We start from the raw sequence: 18,848 nt of genomic DNA on the forward strand, positions 1-18,848 counted from the left end.
CCACCATGCAATTGCTATTAGAACGCAGGAATCCACTAACATCTACAGGCACACCAGCCATCCACCTGATGGTTAGGACTGGGGGACAGGGGGATGGGAGACTGTTCTGTAAGGAATCAAATGCACGGTTTCTCAAATGACTCTAACAGGAGGGGGGTCTACCGCTTTGTTCAGGATAGAATCCCTTTTATTTTTTTGGCTATGTTACAAGCCATGTGGGATCTTAGACCCCCGACCAGAGATCGAACCCATGTCCCTGCTGCAATGGAAGCACAGAATCCTAACCACTGGACCTTCAGGGAAGTCCCCACATCATATCCTCTTTTTCAGCCTGCAGCTCCGTTGCCAGAAAGAACAGTCTGATGGGAGCAGAAAGTGAATACGTCCCCAAGCTGACCTATGGGAGTGCGTGAGGGGGCTCTTCCAGGGTCCCTGTCCATCATCAAAACAGGAGCCCTGTCAGAGCTGGGCTAGCAGCCCCCCACCTGCTCTCCATCCCCAGAGTTCCAGATGGATTCAGCAAGAGGACGCATCAGTGGTTCGTGTCCTTTATTAACCAGACAGGCATTGAGCGTCCATAGCAGGAAGAGGCGCTGCTGAGAAGGCTCAGAACACTGCTCGTGAATCTCACAGGATGTCGGCTTTGGAGAGGGTGGTTCCCAAGGCAGATCTCACCACGTGAACCTCTCCCTGCCTGCGCTCGGTGCCAGATTCAGACACAGCACCACTCCTGCGTGCTCCAGCACGTGACCATCCTCCAGCAGGTGTGATGATGGTGACGAAATCAGGAGGGCTTCCCTCAAACCCACAGTGGATGGAGCTGGCCACGGAGGACAGGACCACCTCCGACAAACTGGGGAGGAAGAAAGCCTGCCGTTAGTCATCCTCCTCCTCACTCTGCGTACCCCTGGGCTCCACGCCCCACGAAGAGGAAGGACCTTGCCCCCTCCCGCACGGCTGACGCTGTCCAACTTCTCACTTCCTTGGCCTCTGGGCAGCGGGCTCCTCTGCAAAGATGCACAGTCCTCTTATATACCCAGTCCCCTCGGATTTACTCATCAGGTTGAAATCACCTCTTTTTTTCCTTTTCCTTTATAGGATTCAGAGTTATGTTGTTTATTCTAAAGGTTAAAAAGAAATCAAGATCATGAAAAGTTTATAAAAAGCAATCAACTCTGTGATGTTTAACATAATTTCCATAGCTCAAAAGCCACTCAGAAGACCTTTAGAATCCAAAAGCAAAGAATGAGAAATCACCTCTTTTTAATAAAAGCCCAAGGAGAGGCAATGGAAGTAGCTCTCTGAATGCAGAAGTTGGTCCAGGGCTGGCCCACATGGGTTTTCTCATAGCCCCTCTTGCAGATGGCATCATAGACCCAGTTGACATGAGTCTGAGCAAACTCCTAGAGATAGTGAAGGATAGGGAAGCCTGGCATGCTGCAGTCCATGGGATCACGAAGAGTCAGACACAACTTAGCAACTGAACAGCAACTCTTGCAGGGTCCCTGCCACGTGCCAGGCTGGGGGCGGGGGGCAGGCCAGAGAGACCAGGGGCAGCAGTGTAGCTTCATCCTCAATTTGCCCCCTTTCAGTAGCTCTGCCCACACCCCACCCTCACCACTACAGACCTCCGTGGTCAACCCACAAACGCAGCCACTCTGTCCCCTCAAGCTCACTGCACCTCTGGGAAGCATGGGCACCCACTCGGGTCCCCCAGGAGCTCGGCTGCCAGGAGCACCTCCAGCCTCTGATGTTGGCTGTTCAGGCAGCTCCTGGTCCAGTTGTTGCTGCTGTTGTTGCTCAGTCGTGTCTGATTCTTTTCGACCCCATGGACTGCAGCACACCAGGCCTCCCTGTCCTTCACTGTCTCCCAGAATTTGCTTAAATTCATATCCTTGAGTCAGTGATGCCATCCAACCATCTTATCCTCTGTCGTCCTCTTCTCCTCCTGCCTTCAATCTTTCCCAGCATCAGGGTCTTTTCCAGTGAGTCAGCTCTTTGCATCAGGTGGCCAAAGTATTAGAGCTTCAGCTTCAGCCTCAGTCCTTCCAAAGAATACTCACGGTTGATATCCTTTAGGATTGACTGGTTTCATCTCTTTGCAGTCCAAGGGACTCTCGAGAGCCTTCTCTAGCACCACAGTTCGAAAGCACAGATTCATCAGTGCTCGGCCTTCTTTATGGTCTAGCTCTCACATCCGTACTTGACTATGGGGAAAACCTTAGCTTTGACCTGGTCCTCAACCCCATGGGAGCCCTGGCTAAGAACATCACGCTTTGGCCATCCTGGGAAACCACAGCCAGTGTCCAGCTAACCTGGTGGGGGGTGTACAAAAAGCCCCCATGGTGGCCTCAAGAGGCATCAAGTCTATTGGTGCCACATCTGACACCCCAGAGCTCCATGAGGGCCCAGGCTGAGGCCAGTCTCCGGCTGAGACCACCACCTCACTGAGGCTTGCCCCCTGCCCCATCCTGCCTCCTTCACTTCCTTTGAGAGACCTCCCTCAATAAATCATGTGGATCCCAGCCCTTACCTCAGGCTCTGCATCCGGGAAACCTGACCCAAGACCCTGCCCTTTTGTGTCTCTGGCTTTGCTGTCTCTATAACATCATGGAAGGACCACCTTCCCTTTGTCAGGGGCCAAATTGTCTCCCCCAAAGAGCCCTGTGTTGGGGTCCTGACCCAGCACCTCACGATGTGACTGTATCTGGAGCTGGGCCTTTCAAAAAGTGATTAAGGTAAAAATGAAGTCTTTTGGGCGGGCCCTAGTCTCATAGAGGTCTAGTGGCCTTATAAGAAGAGGCGGTCAGGACACAGACACACTCAGAGGGACGACCCTGTGAGGACACGGGCAGGAGATGGCCGTCTGCACGCCCAGGATGGGGCCTCAGGAGGACCGGCCCCACCCACACCCGGGTCTGAGGTTCCAGCCTGCAGCCCCTCTGGCTGGGGTGCTTTGTGACAGCAGCCTGAATAAAGTCACAGAGTCTTCCTCTCACTGAGTTTCCATTTATCCTTCAGAACCCATCTGAAATCTCATCCTAGTTTCTCTGAGACAGAAGAAATCATTTATCCGAAACGTTTTCGTGCTTCTGTGTGTGTGTCAGTGTGCGCTCAGTTGCTTCAGTTTTGTCTGACTCTGCGACCCCAGGGACTGTAGCCCACCAGGCTCCTCTGTCCATGGGATTCTGTAGGCATGAGTGGGTTGCCATTTCCTCCAATACAGGAGTGGGTTGCCCTTTCCTCCTCCAGGGGATCTTCCTGACCCAGGGATCAAACCCGCATCTCCTGTGTCACCTGCATTGCAGGTGGATTCTTTACTACTGAGCCACTGGGGAAGCCCACCTCTCTTTATATATATAATGCACATATACATATACATCTTTACATATATACATGCACATATATCTTATCCTCACTTGTGTTACAGTAGTCACATACACTCCTGTCCCTCCCAGTGCAGATTTTGTGATTTAATTTATCCATCCATCCACCCTAGTAAATTCTCCATCCATGGCTGTCGAGCTAAAACGGCCTGGGATTGAGTTTCTCGAGTCCCCAGGCCGGCCACCTCCCTCCTCCCCCGCCGCCCAGCGCAGGGGCACCCCTGATGGTATCGCAGACCTACACGAGGTGCAGGACAGGCTCAAACACCGGCTCCATTCAGACGGCCCTAGGGACACAGGCTGGAAACTTAAATTTCTTCCCATGCGGCCCAAGTCTTCCTGGGAAGTCGCTGACTGAACACACCTCGCCGGATAGATTAGAGATGAAACTGAGCGGCCGGATCGGTCTCGGTTTCCCGGGGGGCCCCTAATCTGCAGGGCCGGCTTCCCTCGACATCGACCACAGGAGTGCGGCTGCTGGGCGGCTCACCCAGAGGTCGGCTGTCCGATATGGCCGAGCCAAAGCTATCTGTTAGGCAGACAACCTGTGTGTGTGTCAGGATCCGCAACCATCATCCTTGATGCTGGGTTTTTTCTTCCTCGTTGAAATGGATCTTTTGAGAGCCAGTCAAGGGGAAAGAATGTGGAAGGATGGAGTGCAGTGGGGTACCTCCATGAAAGAGGCGCTTGATTATATGGGAAACATTAAAAACAGGGAGTTTTCCCTTTTACCACTCATTTCCTTCAGTTACCTATAAATTTCACTGTCAGAGAAACTACCCATCTGTTTTCCTGAAGAAGCGGGTAGAAAACATCCAGAGTGCAGCATATTTACCACAAATGTTCTCCATTGTCAGGAGCTGAGTTTTTGAAGTACATGTACATGCCTCTCTCCCTGCCCCCACCCCCCTAAGAATACTAAGAGCTGCTTTGCATAAGCCGCCGGTTGGGCAGACGGGGAAGGCGAATGCAAATATCATAGGATGGATTATGATCGCCCGGCCCTTGCCTTATGGACAATAGATTTCTCGACAGACCCAACATCAGCGACAGCCAGGTTGCATTTTCAAAAGGACTTTTGTGCATTTTTTTTTCTCCTTCTTAGTACTTAGGAGTCCCCGAAAAGACATCAAAACCGTTTAGTGCAGATATTCAGAATAAATGAAAGTCTTTTTTTTTTTTTGCCCTTGTCGGTTGCCTTTGTAATAACGGTCTCCTTATGTGTTTGGATACTTATGTAACTTAAGATGAAAAGACATCTTATCGCCTCCAAGCAGAATGATGGGAAATTAGCGGCATACCTGCAACTCCAATTTGCCTGGGACGGAGTCCATTCCAGACCATGGGAAAGGGGCGCATTTGCTCCGTGGGATCAATCTCACGCCTTCCAATATTTCCATACAACGACTTTTCCTAAAAGCATGTAAAAAAATACCTTGGCTAACTGGTTTTGTTAATGAACATGAGAGGAAGGTGGTCATGGAGAGCCACGGAGGGTTTGCCCAAGAATTTGAGTAACTGGTTTTGGAGTAGATTTGTTGAAATTTTCATGTCCCTCACTGATTTCGCGACATTAAAATGAACCAGGCAAGTCAGGGTGGAAAACAGAAAAGTCTAGATCAAAGTCTCCAAGCAAGTCGGCTCATCTTAAAGGGCCTCAGATGACCCTGCGATGAAATGGGTATAATTATACCCAGTACATCAGGTCGCTGTGAAGCTTAATGACAACCTGAAAGTGTTCTGAGATCCTCAGATGAAAATAGACCACAAACACAGTGTTATTACAGAATTCAAAAGGATGCTTTCCTTTCTGCAATAAAACGCCGTGGGCACCGTCTGAACTTTGTCCCTTCTGGCCCTGACAATTCCCGCCATGTCCGAGTCTTCACCACACCTGCTTCTCAACCCCTTTAAAGTCCTTTGATTTCTGTGGGCCTCTTCACATGCCCCAAGACAATGGTCTTTCATTATGAATACGCTCCTTAGCAACAGTCTCCAGGAAGGAAAAGATATCTCTGCTGCGCCCAGTGGATTCTTACTCATTTCTCCATCATCAACAGCATCATCCTGGGGGTGACTGTGGTACCCACCACACCTGACTTGGATTCCACCAGATCACAACGGCCTTTCTAAAGAGCAGCCAGGGAGAGGTCTTGGGTTTGCCTCTTTTATTTATTCTTTTTTGCTGTAATCAAGGAGAAAGACTTGACTGATCATAACTAAACTTGGTCTCTAATAAACGGATGCCTGCTACACATATTTTTGTTTCCCCTTTGGATCTGCCATCTTCAAATCACAATTTTCTTGTCCAGATTATGTCCATCGGCAAGAAAAATGGATGGAGGACCCTGTGAAGCCCCTGGGCTCACCAGTACATGAAGCAGTTACATAATCCTGCTAAGCCACTTTCTCAGGGGTATTATGTGAAGTTGAATATTTTTTATTTCTAGACACTGAATGCGCTGGAATGGAAAAGACCCTCATCTCCATGAGGTGGTCCCCTGCTATCCCCTCTTAGAGGAGGGAATGGCAATCCCCTCTTGCCTGGAGAATCCCATGGACAGAGAAGCCTGGCGGGCTACAGTCCATGGGGTTACAAAGACTCAAACACAACTGAGAGACTAACGCACGCTATCCCCTCCATCCAGAACACTTCCCTCCTGATGGTCACCTGACTCCCTCCTCTTTCTCATCAGAGCTGCACACAATGCCTCCTGGCCTCTCTAGCTTCCCCCAACCCCACTGCCTGTCTCCCTCCACTGGCTCTTGGGATCTCTTGTTGTTCAGTCGCTCAGTTGTGTCCAACTCTTTGCAACTCCACGAACTGCAGCACGCCAGACTTCCCTGACTTTACCATCTCCCAGAGCTTGCTCAAACTCATGTCTATTGAGTCTGTGGACGATGCCATCCAATCATCTCATTCTCTGTCACGCCCCTCTCCTTTCCTCAGTCTTTCCCAGCATCAGGATCTTTTCTGATGAGTCAATTCTTTGTATCAGTGGCCAAAGGATTGGAGCTTCAGCTTCAGCATCAGTCCTTCCAATGAGTATTCAGGGTTGATTTCCTGTAGAATTGAACGGTTTGATCTCCTTGCTGTCCAGGGGATTCTCCAGAGTGTTTTCCAGCACCACAATTCAAAAGCATCAGTTCTTCAGCAGTCAACCTTCTTTATGGTCCAGCTCTCATGTCTAACCTTCATCTGTCAGTTTCCCCCCTCCATCGGACAGAGGATCAGCCCACAGAATGTTGACTTCCCAGCACTTCCAGATAGTGTGTGTGAGGGCTAAGCACACACCCATGGCAGTCCTCAGAGGAGCTTAGGGGCAGGAAGCAAGAGGCATGTTCAGCACGTACCTCCAGCGAGGCACCTGGTGTGGGGGGTGGGGGCGGCGGTGACAATGAGAAATGGCTCTCCTACTCCAGCCTTTGTTCTTGAACCCGTGAATTTCAACTTTGGGGGTCACAGCACCATATCTGGCTATTGATTGGGTGCACTGATGGGTAGCTGAGTCGTTCACAGGATGCTCTTGTATTCTCCCAGCCTATCTGCTTCTGACTGATGAGAGTAGGTCCTAAGACCAGTAGACCACAAGGCCGTGTGTTCAATGTGGTATCTCCCCAGCTGTAAAATGACTTCTCAATTCAAGGTGTGCAGTCAGACCTCGGGGATGGATTCTGTAAGCCCTTTGATGGATGCTGGGAAGCACTGTGAGCAGAGGAAGCAAAACCCATACCAAGAGTAATGGCAGTTCCAGAAAAGACAAACTGCTGTTCTACCCAGATTAGAAGGGCTTCCCTAGTGGATTAGCTGATAAAGAATCTGTCCGCAATGCAGGAAAGATGGGACTAGGGTTCAGTCCCTAGCTCAGAAAGATCCCCTGCAGAAGGGAACGGTTACCTCCTCCAGTATTCTTGCCTGGAGAATTCCAGATTAAAAGAGGGTGATGGACTCAACCTGCCGCTAAGGGGCCCACTGGTGCTCTCAAGGCAGGGTGTCACGTTGAAGGGTCATCATTTGTCTTGGTTGCTGAAAGTCTGGGTGTCCAGCATGGGTATTGGTGTCTATGGGCCACTTAACATGCCCCAAGACCATAGTCATTATTTCTGAACACTCTCGTAGTAACGTAATTTCCAGGAAGAAAGAGGTATCTTTGCTGTCTCCTGTGGATTCTTGTTCATTACTCCATCATCAATAGCATCATCTGGGGATGACTGTGGTCATCCAAAGAGAGCAGCCAAAGAGAGATTTGGGGTTCATCATCTTTGATTTATTCTTTTGTGCCATAACCAAGGAGAAAGACTGGCCATCATCTCCAGGACAGGTCATCCCACTGACCTGGTCCCTGCGGGCCTGAACTATGGGACAGGTCCTCTGAAGGCCAGTTGGCATCCACACACTTTTGCCCACTGCTGTAGGTCCGTCTCCAAACTAAGTTGTTCCCGATCTCCTAATACGGTTCCTTTCAGGCTCCTATCCCATAAGACAAGCCGTGTGCCCATGTCCAGGCGTCTGTGGATTTTCCTGCTTCTGGGTACTTTTCTATGTACAGTGGATGGCCAGTGTGCTGCCTGCGGGATGCCCCCACCGCCCCTGCTGTCTTTCAGGGTTACTTCTCAGAGAGGACGTGATGCAAAAAAGAGTCAGTCTTCAGCCAGCTCATGAGAGGCACTTCAGCTGCACAGCCGCCTGGAGTGCCCTGGCCAGGTGCTCCAGCCCTGTTGGAACCTACTAGCAACTCACAAGCTGTTCTTCAAACCGCCAGTGGCTTCTATATTGTAGAGAGCACATCTTGGGGCTTCCCTGGCAGCCTAGTGGTTAAGACTCTGCACTTCCAACAGAGTGGGGCACAGGCTCAATTTCTGGTCAAGAAACTAAGATCCTGCATGCTGCACAGTATGGCCAAAAAAAAAAAAAAGAAAAGAAAAATTTCTAGAAAGAGCATGTCTTCACTCAAGAACCCCACAGGTCTATGCTGAGACGTTCCTGGAGAGGTTTTCTGCACTCTCCACCTGTGCAAGCCTTCATCACCTTATCTGGTGGATCGCAAGCCCCTAGGGACAGAGAAACTTACACTCCAGGCTCTGCCTGCCACCGAGCCCTCTAAGACCTGCTCTGGGTCTCACGTGAGATAGAAAGCCTTTCAAACCACTCAATAAGCTGGTTAGAACAGAATTCCTGAGAGTGCTATCGATTTCCACCTCCCCCCAAGTCCAAACAACTTTAAGTTTTGTGCTTCTTTCCTGCTAGCTGTAGAAGATGTAGGATGGGCAGCAAATGGTTCTTTGCTTTAAAGGGAAGCCCCACGGGCCCTGGACACTGGGTCCCTGCTCATTTCATTGGCATGCAGCCCTTTATATTGTCAGAAGTCTCTTTCTCACTTTCTGCATACTCTATGCTCCGTGCTCACCACTTCCAGTTCACATGGGTTATCAGTACAGAAGACCAGCCTGATCTATAGAATATCAGGATGACTATGGTCCCTATGAGGTGTCTTGTTGGGAGAACAGGAGAGTTAGCTCCAGTCTGGAATCAGAGAGCGAATGTGAACTTCTGTCCTTCTCCTATGATGACAAATTGTTTTTTATCCTCTTCACCAATGGGATTGGAGAAGAACACTTCTAGATCAATAGGTGCATACCATTTAACTTCCATTTCTGGCTCCCAGATGGAGAAGTGACTACCAGTGGAAGCTTCCTGCCATAAAGAACCATAAAACTGGGGGGGAAAATATGAAGCAATCTTGTTTGGGCAACAGAAAGCAGGCATTAGAGACTGTGATCCCTGAGAGAAGGGAAATTCATAAGGCAATCCCATTAACTGCCCAGCCTCTCTGCCTGGGGAAATTTCCTGACCACAGTATAGGAGCGAGAGCAGAGGAGAACAATCGTATTGAGCGGAGGGGACTGTGAAAATGATGTGAATCTGTGGTCAGGGTGCCAGAGAGGAGGCAGCTGTGCCCACAGGAACACCTCAGACATTTGCATGAAGATTACCTGCAAGTCTTTGGCTAAGAGTGGGGTTGTGAGTATATAGGGAAAGACTATGTAAGAATTACCTGAGATCAGGTGTTGTGGAGTTGAGAGACCAAAGTTTGCTGAGACACACTGAAGTTTCCAGCCAACCAGAAAGGAGAAGAGACATCAGAAAATTTGTGCCTTAGGAGTAAAGACCATAACTTATAGCAAAGTCTAGTCTATCTAAGTCTAGAGCCTTAAATCAACTCTCAACAAAGCTTGAAGACAGAATTCAGAAGGAGAGTCAAAGCAACTTAGAGGGGCCCAGGAAAAGCCAGATCCAAGTCTATGCAAGTTCAACTTATCAGCCAGGAATATCCACCACCTACAAGAATAAAACCAGCAGTACTCAGAGATAAATATCAAATTCAAAATCTCTAAAATGTGTCATCTGAAGTTCCAAATAATAGGAAAAAATCTAGACAAGCAAAGCACAAGGAAAATATAACTCATATGCCATAAAATAGGAGTCAATTGCCACTGACCGGAAGATAGCCCAGATGTTGGACTTAGCAGATATATAAAGCCATTATTATAAATATGTTCAAGGATTTAAAGGGAAATATGGCCCTAATGAACAAATCAATAAAGAATCTCAGCAGATAAATTAGAACTGGAAAAGAGAACTAAATGGAAATTCCAGAATTCACAGGCACAGTAACAAGTGAAAAAGTAAGTGGATTCAAAGAAGATTAGAAATATCAGTAGAAATTACCTGAAGACAGATCAATAGAAACTATCCAATCAACAGAGAGGCCTTCTCTGGTGATTTAGTGGATAGGAATCTGCCTGCCAGTGCTGGGGACATGGGTTCCACCCCGGTCTGGGAAGGTTCTGCATGCAGTAGAGCAACTAAGCCTGCGCACCACAACTGCTGACCCAGGCCGCCTGGAGCCTCAGGTGCCTGGAGCCTGTGCTCCACAAAAGAGAAGCCACTGCACGAGAAGTCCGCGCATCGCCGTGAGGAGCAGCCGCCCCTCACCACAACCGCACACAGCCACAAAGACCCAGTCCTACCAGAGTAAATTTTAAAGAGAGAGAGGGAAATCTAAAGAAAGTTAGCAAATGCTCAGAGACCCTTGGAACAAAGTCACATGGCCTGGAATATGTGTAGTTGCAGTCCCAGAAATAAAACAGAGTGAAAGGAAGCACAAAAAGACTGAGTAAATAAAACAAAAAATTCCCAAAGTTGAAGATCTCCATATAATAGGGAGAAAGCTATTTACAGATCCAAGAAACACAATAAATCCCAAATAGGATAATTACAAAACAAAATCCCAAAAAAGCCTGAAAACCATACCTGCACACATTGTCATACTACTGAAAAATAGAAAATCTTGAAAGCAGCCAGATAAAAGAGCACATTACCTATCCAGGAAGAACCCAACACTCATGGCTGATATCTCATCAGAAACAAAAGAGATCAGCAAATAGTGGGAAATGATATTTAAAGTGTTGGAAGGAAAGACTCACCAACTCAGAATGTTATACCCAATGACAATGTCCTTCAAAAACAAGAGAATTGAAATAAAGGCATTTTCAGATCAATAACACACAAGGAGATCAAACCAGTCAATCCTAAAGGAAATCAGCCCTTAATATTCTTTGAAAGGACTGATGCTGAAGCTGAAGCTCCAATACTTTGGTCACCTGATGCAAAGAGCCAACTCATTCCCTGATGCTGGAAAAGATTGAGGGCAGGAAGAGAAGAGGAAAGCAGAGGATGAGATGGTTAGATGGCATCACCGACTCAATGAACATGAATCTGAGCAAACTCTGGGAGATAGTGGAGGACAGAGGCGCCTGCCAGGCTGCAGTCCGTGGGATCACAAAGAGTTGGACTTGACTTAGCAACTGAACGACAACACAAGCAAAAATTTACTGCCAGCTGATCTACATGGCCAGGACGCTCTTCCGGTGGAAGCTTCACCCAACTGACAACAAGAGTTTACAGGAGGAATGAAAAGTGCCTAAACCAGTAAATGAGTGAGAACACAACCACATACAGCGTCAGGGGCCGTGTCAGTCTCCTCGTTACCATACACCGCCTCTGGCGTGGTTTACAGAACGTCCTGCGTGCTTTGGGGTCAGATGGGTGAGCGGAATGGGAATGCGATGGGGCAGGACCCCCGCATCCTTAAGTGTTTTGTGATGCACCAAGTCTTTGCAGCTCCTCCTGGGGTGGTTTTGCTTCTGCCTCACTGCCTCAGCCAGGAGGGGACAGTTTCAGGTGGCTCCACTTGGCTCCTCCCACCGAATGACTCCTTTTCTGCAGGTCACAGAATCAAAGCCAGGGTCCTGCCGACTCTGGATTGCAGCCCCCCGAGTTACACAATAAGGGACCGAGAAAGTGATCGCAGGTGAGCCCCTGGATTCGCTGTGACATGAAATTGGGCCAGGACTCTATTTATCACTGTCATTGGGGTCAGCAACAGAGTTTCAGGTCTCCTGGTAGCAGACCCTGCATCCAACAATCCTGGAAAGTCTTTTCTCAGGACACACATACCATGGTCAGTAGCCATGTATCTATCACTTTGGGGAAGGATCAGGAAAATAATGATGGCATCAACCGGCAGTGACATTTACAGGATCTGTCCTCAAAGAGACTTGACTTCTAGTTAATCGATCAATAGTGTCCGGGTCTGTGAACAGAGCCAGACCAACCATCACGTGTATTTTCCTGGTTCCATTGGCACCCATTACCAGCTCCGGCTCTCTTCATTGCCTGACATATTTCTCCTCTGCAGACATCCTGATGGCCAATCTTAGTTATCAGCCTTACCAGTCGATGTATTGAGGGGCCATGGGTTCCATTAGGGAGGACAAATGTCAAGTGTCTTGAGTGAGGCTCTGGGAAATATCTCCGAGAAAGGGGACACGTCCCCTCTGTCAGAGGTAAGGAGATTGCTTCTGTTGATGGGGTGGGAGCCTGTGTGTAAGTGTGACTGCTGATTTCAGGGTGCAATTCCATACCCAGCCCAGCCTCCATGGCACTGCTAACTCAGAAGTTAACATTGTCAGCCAGAGGACTTCCCTGGTGGCCCAGTGGCTAAGACTTCAAGCTCCCAAAGCAGGGGATCGCAGTTTAATGCCTGGTCAGAGAACTAGACCCCATGTGCCGTAACTAAGAGTTCACACGTCGCAACTAAAGATCCTGTGGGCTGCTACGAAGACCTGGCACAGCCAAATAATTCTTTTTAAATGATCAGACAATAGGCTGCCCGGATGATAAAAAGAAACCTGCAGATCTAAAGACACTGAAATCCCCTGGATGTTCCGGAATTCATACCAGAGTCTGCCTCATTCCCGGGTGGCTCAGTGGCAAAGCATCTGCCTGCAATTCAGGAGACCTGGGTTCGATCCCTGGGTCAGGAAGATGCCCTGGAGGAGGGCATGACAACCTGCTCCAGTGTCCTTGCCTGGAGAATCCCGTGGACGGAGGAGCCTGGCGGGCTACAGTCCATGGGGCCCCAAAGAGTCAGACACGACTGAACGCACACGTGCTGCCTCATCCCAAACCTCTCGGTCTGCCTACTAGACAGATTTTGTTCTGAGAATTCAGGACCACCAGCCCAAATGGGCCCCCGGTTACCTGAAGAATAATTCGAGTAGGGTGAGTGAGGTTCAAGTTTGCTTAAGGAAGAGGCCCAACAAGCCAGTGGACTCCCGAGGGCTCCCGAGGGCTTCACTGTGGTCTCCACAGGCAGGAAGTTTGCTGTCTCCCCGAGGTTGCTTTCTAAAATGTAAACACAGCTTTTCTCCTCCTCCTTCTTCTTCTTTTTCTTCTCCTCTTCCTCCTCTTCTTCCTCCTCCTCCTTCAGTCTGTGGGATTTTCCTCTTTGACGGTACAATTTGCTAAAAATGAACATTTTGACAAGAAAAATATGTGGGCACCAGGGCCAGGAGGGAAGCTGTGAATTCTCTGCCCGCTGTCCCAGAGGGAGTGGGGGGAGCGGGGGCCGGCCTCGCGTTCCTGCCCCTGGGGGGCAAAGGGACTCCACCTGGGTTCCTCGCACCGTCCCATGCGGCCGCTGTCCTCAGTCCTGCCCTGCAGGGTGGCTCCTGGTGTCCCCCACCACCAGCCCAGCGGGAGCCCTCATGGTGATGACCAGGAAAAGGACCAACTCAGCCATCCCGAGTCCAGTATTCCCAGTGCCTGGCCTTAAGCCACATGACCTGGGGGTGGGGCCAGTGAGGCTCAGAGATGTGGAGCTCAGAAGGAACAGGGTTCAAGTTCAAAACCAGTCCTTCGGACCCCAGACCCCTTGCCTTATTTTTGCTCCACTCCGGCCCAGAGGCAACGCTAAGCACCAAGGACGTGGCTGAATGCAGAAAGAAGTCCTATTTGGTCAGAGAACTCCTCAGCCAGAGGATTCAGGGATGGAAAGGAGCTCCCAGTCAGGCTGCTCCTTACCACCTGCCCAGGTGTGAGCAGTCTGGGTCCTCAGGGAGTCTCAAAGGGCCTTAGTGGTCTTGGAGGGCCTCCAGGGGTCTGGGACCTTCAGGGATCTGTGGGGGCCTCTACGGTCAGGGAGGAACTCAGGAGTGGACCTTGGGAAATCTGGGGGCCAGCAAGGGGATTTGTGATCTCAGAGGCCTAGGGGGCCTTGGTGGTCTGGGGAACCTCGAGGAGTCTGGGGGGACCTCAGGGAGTCTGGGGGGAACTCGGGAAGTCTGGGGGGATTTCAAGGAGTCTGGGGGACCTCAGGGCATCTGGGGGATCTCAGAGAGTCTGAGGGAACCTCAGGGAGTCTGGGGGGACCTTGGGAAGTCTGGAGAGACCTCAGGGAGTCTGGGGGAAACTTGGGGAGCCTGAGGGGCCTCAGGGAGTCTGGAGATACCTCTGGGAATCTGAGGGGCTTAGGGATCTGGGGGATCACTGTCTTGCTGAGAGAAACCAGTAGGGTTGGGGAACCCCAGGGGTCATGGGGCACAGAGCTTATCCCCAGATTCAGTTCATGGTGGGACGTCTTGCATGCTTGCAGCCATGTGCCACTTCCTACTCAGTAAACCCAGTGTGATCAGCTCCAGGATGGGAAGCCAGGCAGGGGACCAGGGAACATCCCTGAGGAAGAAGAGAAGTGGCAGCCGTGCAGCCAGAAAGCCTTTCAACTTTCAGGGTCAACACAGCCCCTCCAGATGCTCCAAAGTTAGGAAGCGAACGGCAGCGGCGAGGGTGTCTCGGGGCTCTGCCTGCCCACACCATAGAAGTCACTGTCCGAGTGAGTCACTGACATGTTCCTGCTCCCTGCAGCACAGGGCTGGGCGCCAGGACCCCGAGCAGGCCATCTGCTCCCGGGTTCCATCAGCGAGGCCACCTGGCTTCAAAGGAACCGGAGTGAAGTCACAAACAGAAAATCTGTGTTTAAAAGCTCAGGGCCTTTGGGGTCACCTCATCATGGGAGCCTGGACCTGGGCGGGGCGGGGGAGGGGTGGGCTCCCACAGTGGCAAGGCACACAGCGAGGAGCTCAGAGAGCCTGTCCAGTTCATCCTGAGCAGATGGCCTGGGGCACTTTCTCGGATGTGTGGCCCATTCATGACTTTCCTGGAAGGTTTTTAAAATTTTTATTCATTCCTGTGACCACATCCTCCAGGAATCACATCCACAGGGAATCATCCAGAATGCTCTGATTTCAGGGCTCAGGTTTGCATTCTTCGGGGGAGCGGGGGGGTGAAAAGATTACCAGGGAAAGGGGTCTGCGTTATTTCTGCAACGGAAACTTGTTATTGTTGTTTGCTGTTTGGACGGTAAGTTGTGTCCAACTCTTTGCAACTCCACGGACTGAGGCATGCCAGGCTTGCCTGTCCTTCACTCTCTCCTGGAGCTTGCTCAGACTCATGTACATCGAGTCGATGATGTCATCCAACCTTCTCATCCTCTGTCATTTCCTTCTCCTCCTGCCTTCAGTTTTCCCCAGCATCAGGGTATTTTGCAATGAGTCAGCTCTTCGCATCAGGTGGCCAAAGTATTAGAGCTTCAGCTTCAACATCAGTCCTTCCAGTGAATATTCAGGGTCGATATCCTTTAGGATTAACTGGTTTGATCTTGCTGTCTAGGGGACTCTCAAGAGTCTTCTCCAGGACCACAGTTCGAAAGCACTCTGCCTTCTTTATGATCCAACTCTCAGATCCATACAAGACTACTGGAAAAACCATAGCTTTGACTATACAGACCTTTGTCGGCAAAGTGATGTCTCTGGTTTGTAATATGCTGTCTGCGTTTGTCATGGCTTTTCTTCCAAGGAGCAAGCGTCTTTTAATTTCACGGCTGTAGTCACCATCCACAGTGATTTTGGAGCCCAAGAAAATAAAGTCTGTCACTGTTTCCATTTTCCCTTTAATTGGCAGCAGCTAACGGAGACCAGCTGGACACAGAGAGAACACTGGCTCCTAGGCAAGGATGCAAGATGAGTGAGATACCGCCCCCTCGAAAAGGCTCTCAGTTTACTGGGACTTCCCTGGTGGTCCAGCAGCTAAGACTCCACACTCCCAATGCAGGGGGCCCAGGTTCAATCCCTGGCTGAGGAACTAGATCCCACATGCCTCCCCTAAAAATGATCCTGCGTGCCACAACAAAGCCTGAAGATCCTGCGTGCTTCAACAGAAGACCGAGCACAGACAAATAAATAAATATTTTAAAAGAAAACAAACCCCCAAAAAAGAAGTTTGCTGGTTAAGGGGTGTGATCGCCTAGGTGGACTAGAGAAGAGGCAGCCCAGCCTGATCTTGTACTGCAGAGTCAGAATCCCACCTCCACCAACACTACTTCCTGCCCTCAGCCCCGTCCACCCCATCAGAACTTTCCTCCGCATGAAGACCCTGGGCATCCCCTCTGCATCCCTGAAATAAATCCCAAACTCCCTGGCCTGACTCCCTGCCTCCTCTACTCGGGCCCCGCCTACTCCTTGAAGTTGCCCTTCCCCCATGCCACTCGCCCGCCTTCCCCACCCCTGCTCCCAGGGAACTCCACCCTCCTGTAGGATAACAGCTCTCGCTCCTGGGGACATCCTCACACTTCAAACCTGATAGCCCTCTCCTCTGCATGTCCTCTCTGTCTCCTGACGGTTGCCCATTGTTTTGTGATGGTTTGTGTAGGAGTCAAGTGTCCACCTGGTTGCCTGCTCCAGGTGGAGCGAGGTGGTACCACTTCCCCAACAAGCAGGCTTCTCTGGTGGCTCCGTGGTAAAGAATCCGCCTGCAATGCAGAAGATGCAGGGTCGATCCCTGGGTCAGGAAGATCCCCTGGAGGACGGCGTGACAACCCCGTCCAGTATTCTTGCCTGGAGAATCCCATGGACAGAGGAGCCTGGCGGGATACAGTCCATGAAGTCACAAAGAGTCGGACGTGACCGAGCGACTTAGCACACACGCACCCCACCCAGCACAGCTCAGGACACAGGAAGAGGCAGGAAGATGCTCAGGAGCCCTCAGGAGAGTCCCTGACCCAGGCTTCGGGGGACCATGGCCATAGCTCAGGACACAGGAAGAGGCAGGAAGATGCTCAGGAGCCCTCAGGTGAGTCCCTGACCCAGGCTGCGGGGGACCATGGCAGAGGGCAGATAAGAGACTGAAAAGGGGCAGGGACCTCAGAGGGGCTCCCTGAAAGGGTGAGGAGGGCTAGCACCTGCCCCTCTGAGCTCTCAGATCTGGGAGTAAGGGGGTCTCTAGAGCTGGTTCTTGGGTAAGCTCTGCGCCCCACCCCCCGCCCCGAAATCTTCAAAACTGTAAAAGCCATAAGATACAACAGAAAAGCCTCCTGAATCCGTGCTCTGCTCCCCACCGCACACAGCCTCAACCAATTTTCTTAGAAAGTCATATGTGAATCTCTGACTGCACCTTTTCAGGAGGGCAGGGCCGGCAGGGCTGGCCTGCCTGCAAATGGAAACTTTGCCGAGAATGCTGTGGTCTGGTGACCCAAACAAGCCCATTTGCAAATTGGCAGGTGGAATTGACCCCGTGGAGATAAAAGGCTTGACTGGGGAACATTTCAAGAAGTTGTTGAGTTTTTTGTTTTTTGTTTTTCTTTTACTGAGTGCAAAAGCAAGAGAGGGCAAAAAAAAAAAAATCAAGTTAATAAAAATTGTACTGAATGAAGTTAGACACAATAGTAGTATTTTAAAGCAACAACTTCCACGGAGGCTTTTAAAACAGATTTTTACAAGCTGTTTTTCTCTTTCCTTTTTTCTTGCTTGTTTTAAACCGTGCTCAGTGAAAAGCCTTCTAAATTACTGTTGACCACATTATTTTCAATTCTTGAACCACGATTTTTCCCCTGTGCCTGGGGAGGCTCCATCTCCGAATTTACAGACAGGCCGGTTCCCAAAGGACAGCTGCTATAATTCAGCTCTAAGATTCCTCAGTGTGAGTCTGCAGAAGCGATTTAATGATAACCGTGATCCCAAGGGACCCCAAAGGCCTTTGATGGGAGACTTAACCCTAGGAGCCCTTGTGATTACTCAGCGGCCCATCTCCACGTCTTCCCAAAATGAGAAGATGGGGTGAGGAAAGACCCATTTGTGGCAATAAACCATTTGAGATCAAAAGGAGGGCTGTGGACTGAATGTTTGTGTTGCCCCAAAGTTCATATGTTGAGGGCCTAGGGAGATGGGAGTGAGCTTTATTCACGTCGCAGCAGGGAGAGTTTGGGAGGTTCACACGGTTCTGGGAAAGAAAAGAGGCAGGCTGGTCAGAGGGCTATCTGGGTCGCCAGTGAGCTGCCCTTGTTGGCCATTATGAGAATGGAGCTGCGCCTGCCATGCCAGGGGTGGGCACAGGCATCCTTTGCTGCGAGTCCAGCCCCAAACTCCCCCACCTTCGTCCCCCACGCTGGCATCTGGGTGCCACCCTGCCAGAGGAGCTGCCACTTTTGCGGACACTGTCGGAAACAGGGCAAGGGTGTTTCCCCATCCCTGGAATGCGCCTCCTTTGTATTAATTGGCGTAGAATTGCTTTGCAGTGTTAGGTTAGTTTTTGCTGCACAGCGAAATGAATCAACTACATGGACACATGTCCCCTCCCTCGTGAGCCCCCCCCCTGCCCAACCCCATCCTTCGGTCATCACAGAGCAGCAAGCACCTGCTACTCGGCAGGTCCCCATTGCTTTACACCGCGTGGGGTGTTAACATACATGCCAATCCTGATCTCCCGACCTGCCCACCCCCGCTCCTTCCCCCCACGTCCGCATGTCCCTTCTCTACATCTGTGCCTCTATTCCTGCCCTGCACAACGGTTCATCTCTACCTTCTTTCTAAATCCCGTGCATGTGCGCTCAGTCATGCCCAACTCTTTGGGACCCCATGGACTATAGCCGGCCAGGCTCCTCTGTCCATGGGATTTCCCAGGCAAAAATACTGGAGTGGGTTGCCATTTCCTTCTCCAGGGGATCTTTTCAACCCAGGGATCAAACCAACGTCTCCTGCATTGCAGGTGGATTCATTACCACTGTG

General features: G+C 50.5%; 1 protein-coding gene across 1 annotated transcript in view; it reads right to left on the bottom strand.

The window, feature by feature from the left end:
• Positions 1-534: 534 nt before the first annotated feature.
• LTO1 (LTO1 maturation factor of ABCE1) overlaps positions 535-18,848 on the bottom strand; it is a 67,499-nt gene continuing 49,185 nt past the window's right edge. Inside the window, exon 4 of the mRNA XM_070782896.1 lies at positions 535-853. Within this exon, the coding sequence (XP_070638997.1) occupies positions 628-853 (226 nt within the window). The 3' untranslated portion in view covers positions 535-627. The remainder of the gene's footprint in view (positions 854-18,848) is intronic.

Source organism: Bos indicus, chromosome 29 (genome assembly GCF_029378745.1).
Source record: "Bos indicus isolate NIAB-ARS_2022 breed Sahiwal x Tharparkar chromosome 29, NIAB-ARS_B.indTharparkar_mat_pri_1.0, whole genome shotgun sequence".
In the NCBI taxonomy this organism is placed as follows: domain Eukaryota; kingdom Metazoa; phylum Chordata; class Mammalia; order Artiodactyla; family Bovidae; genus Bos; species Bos indicus.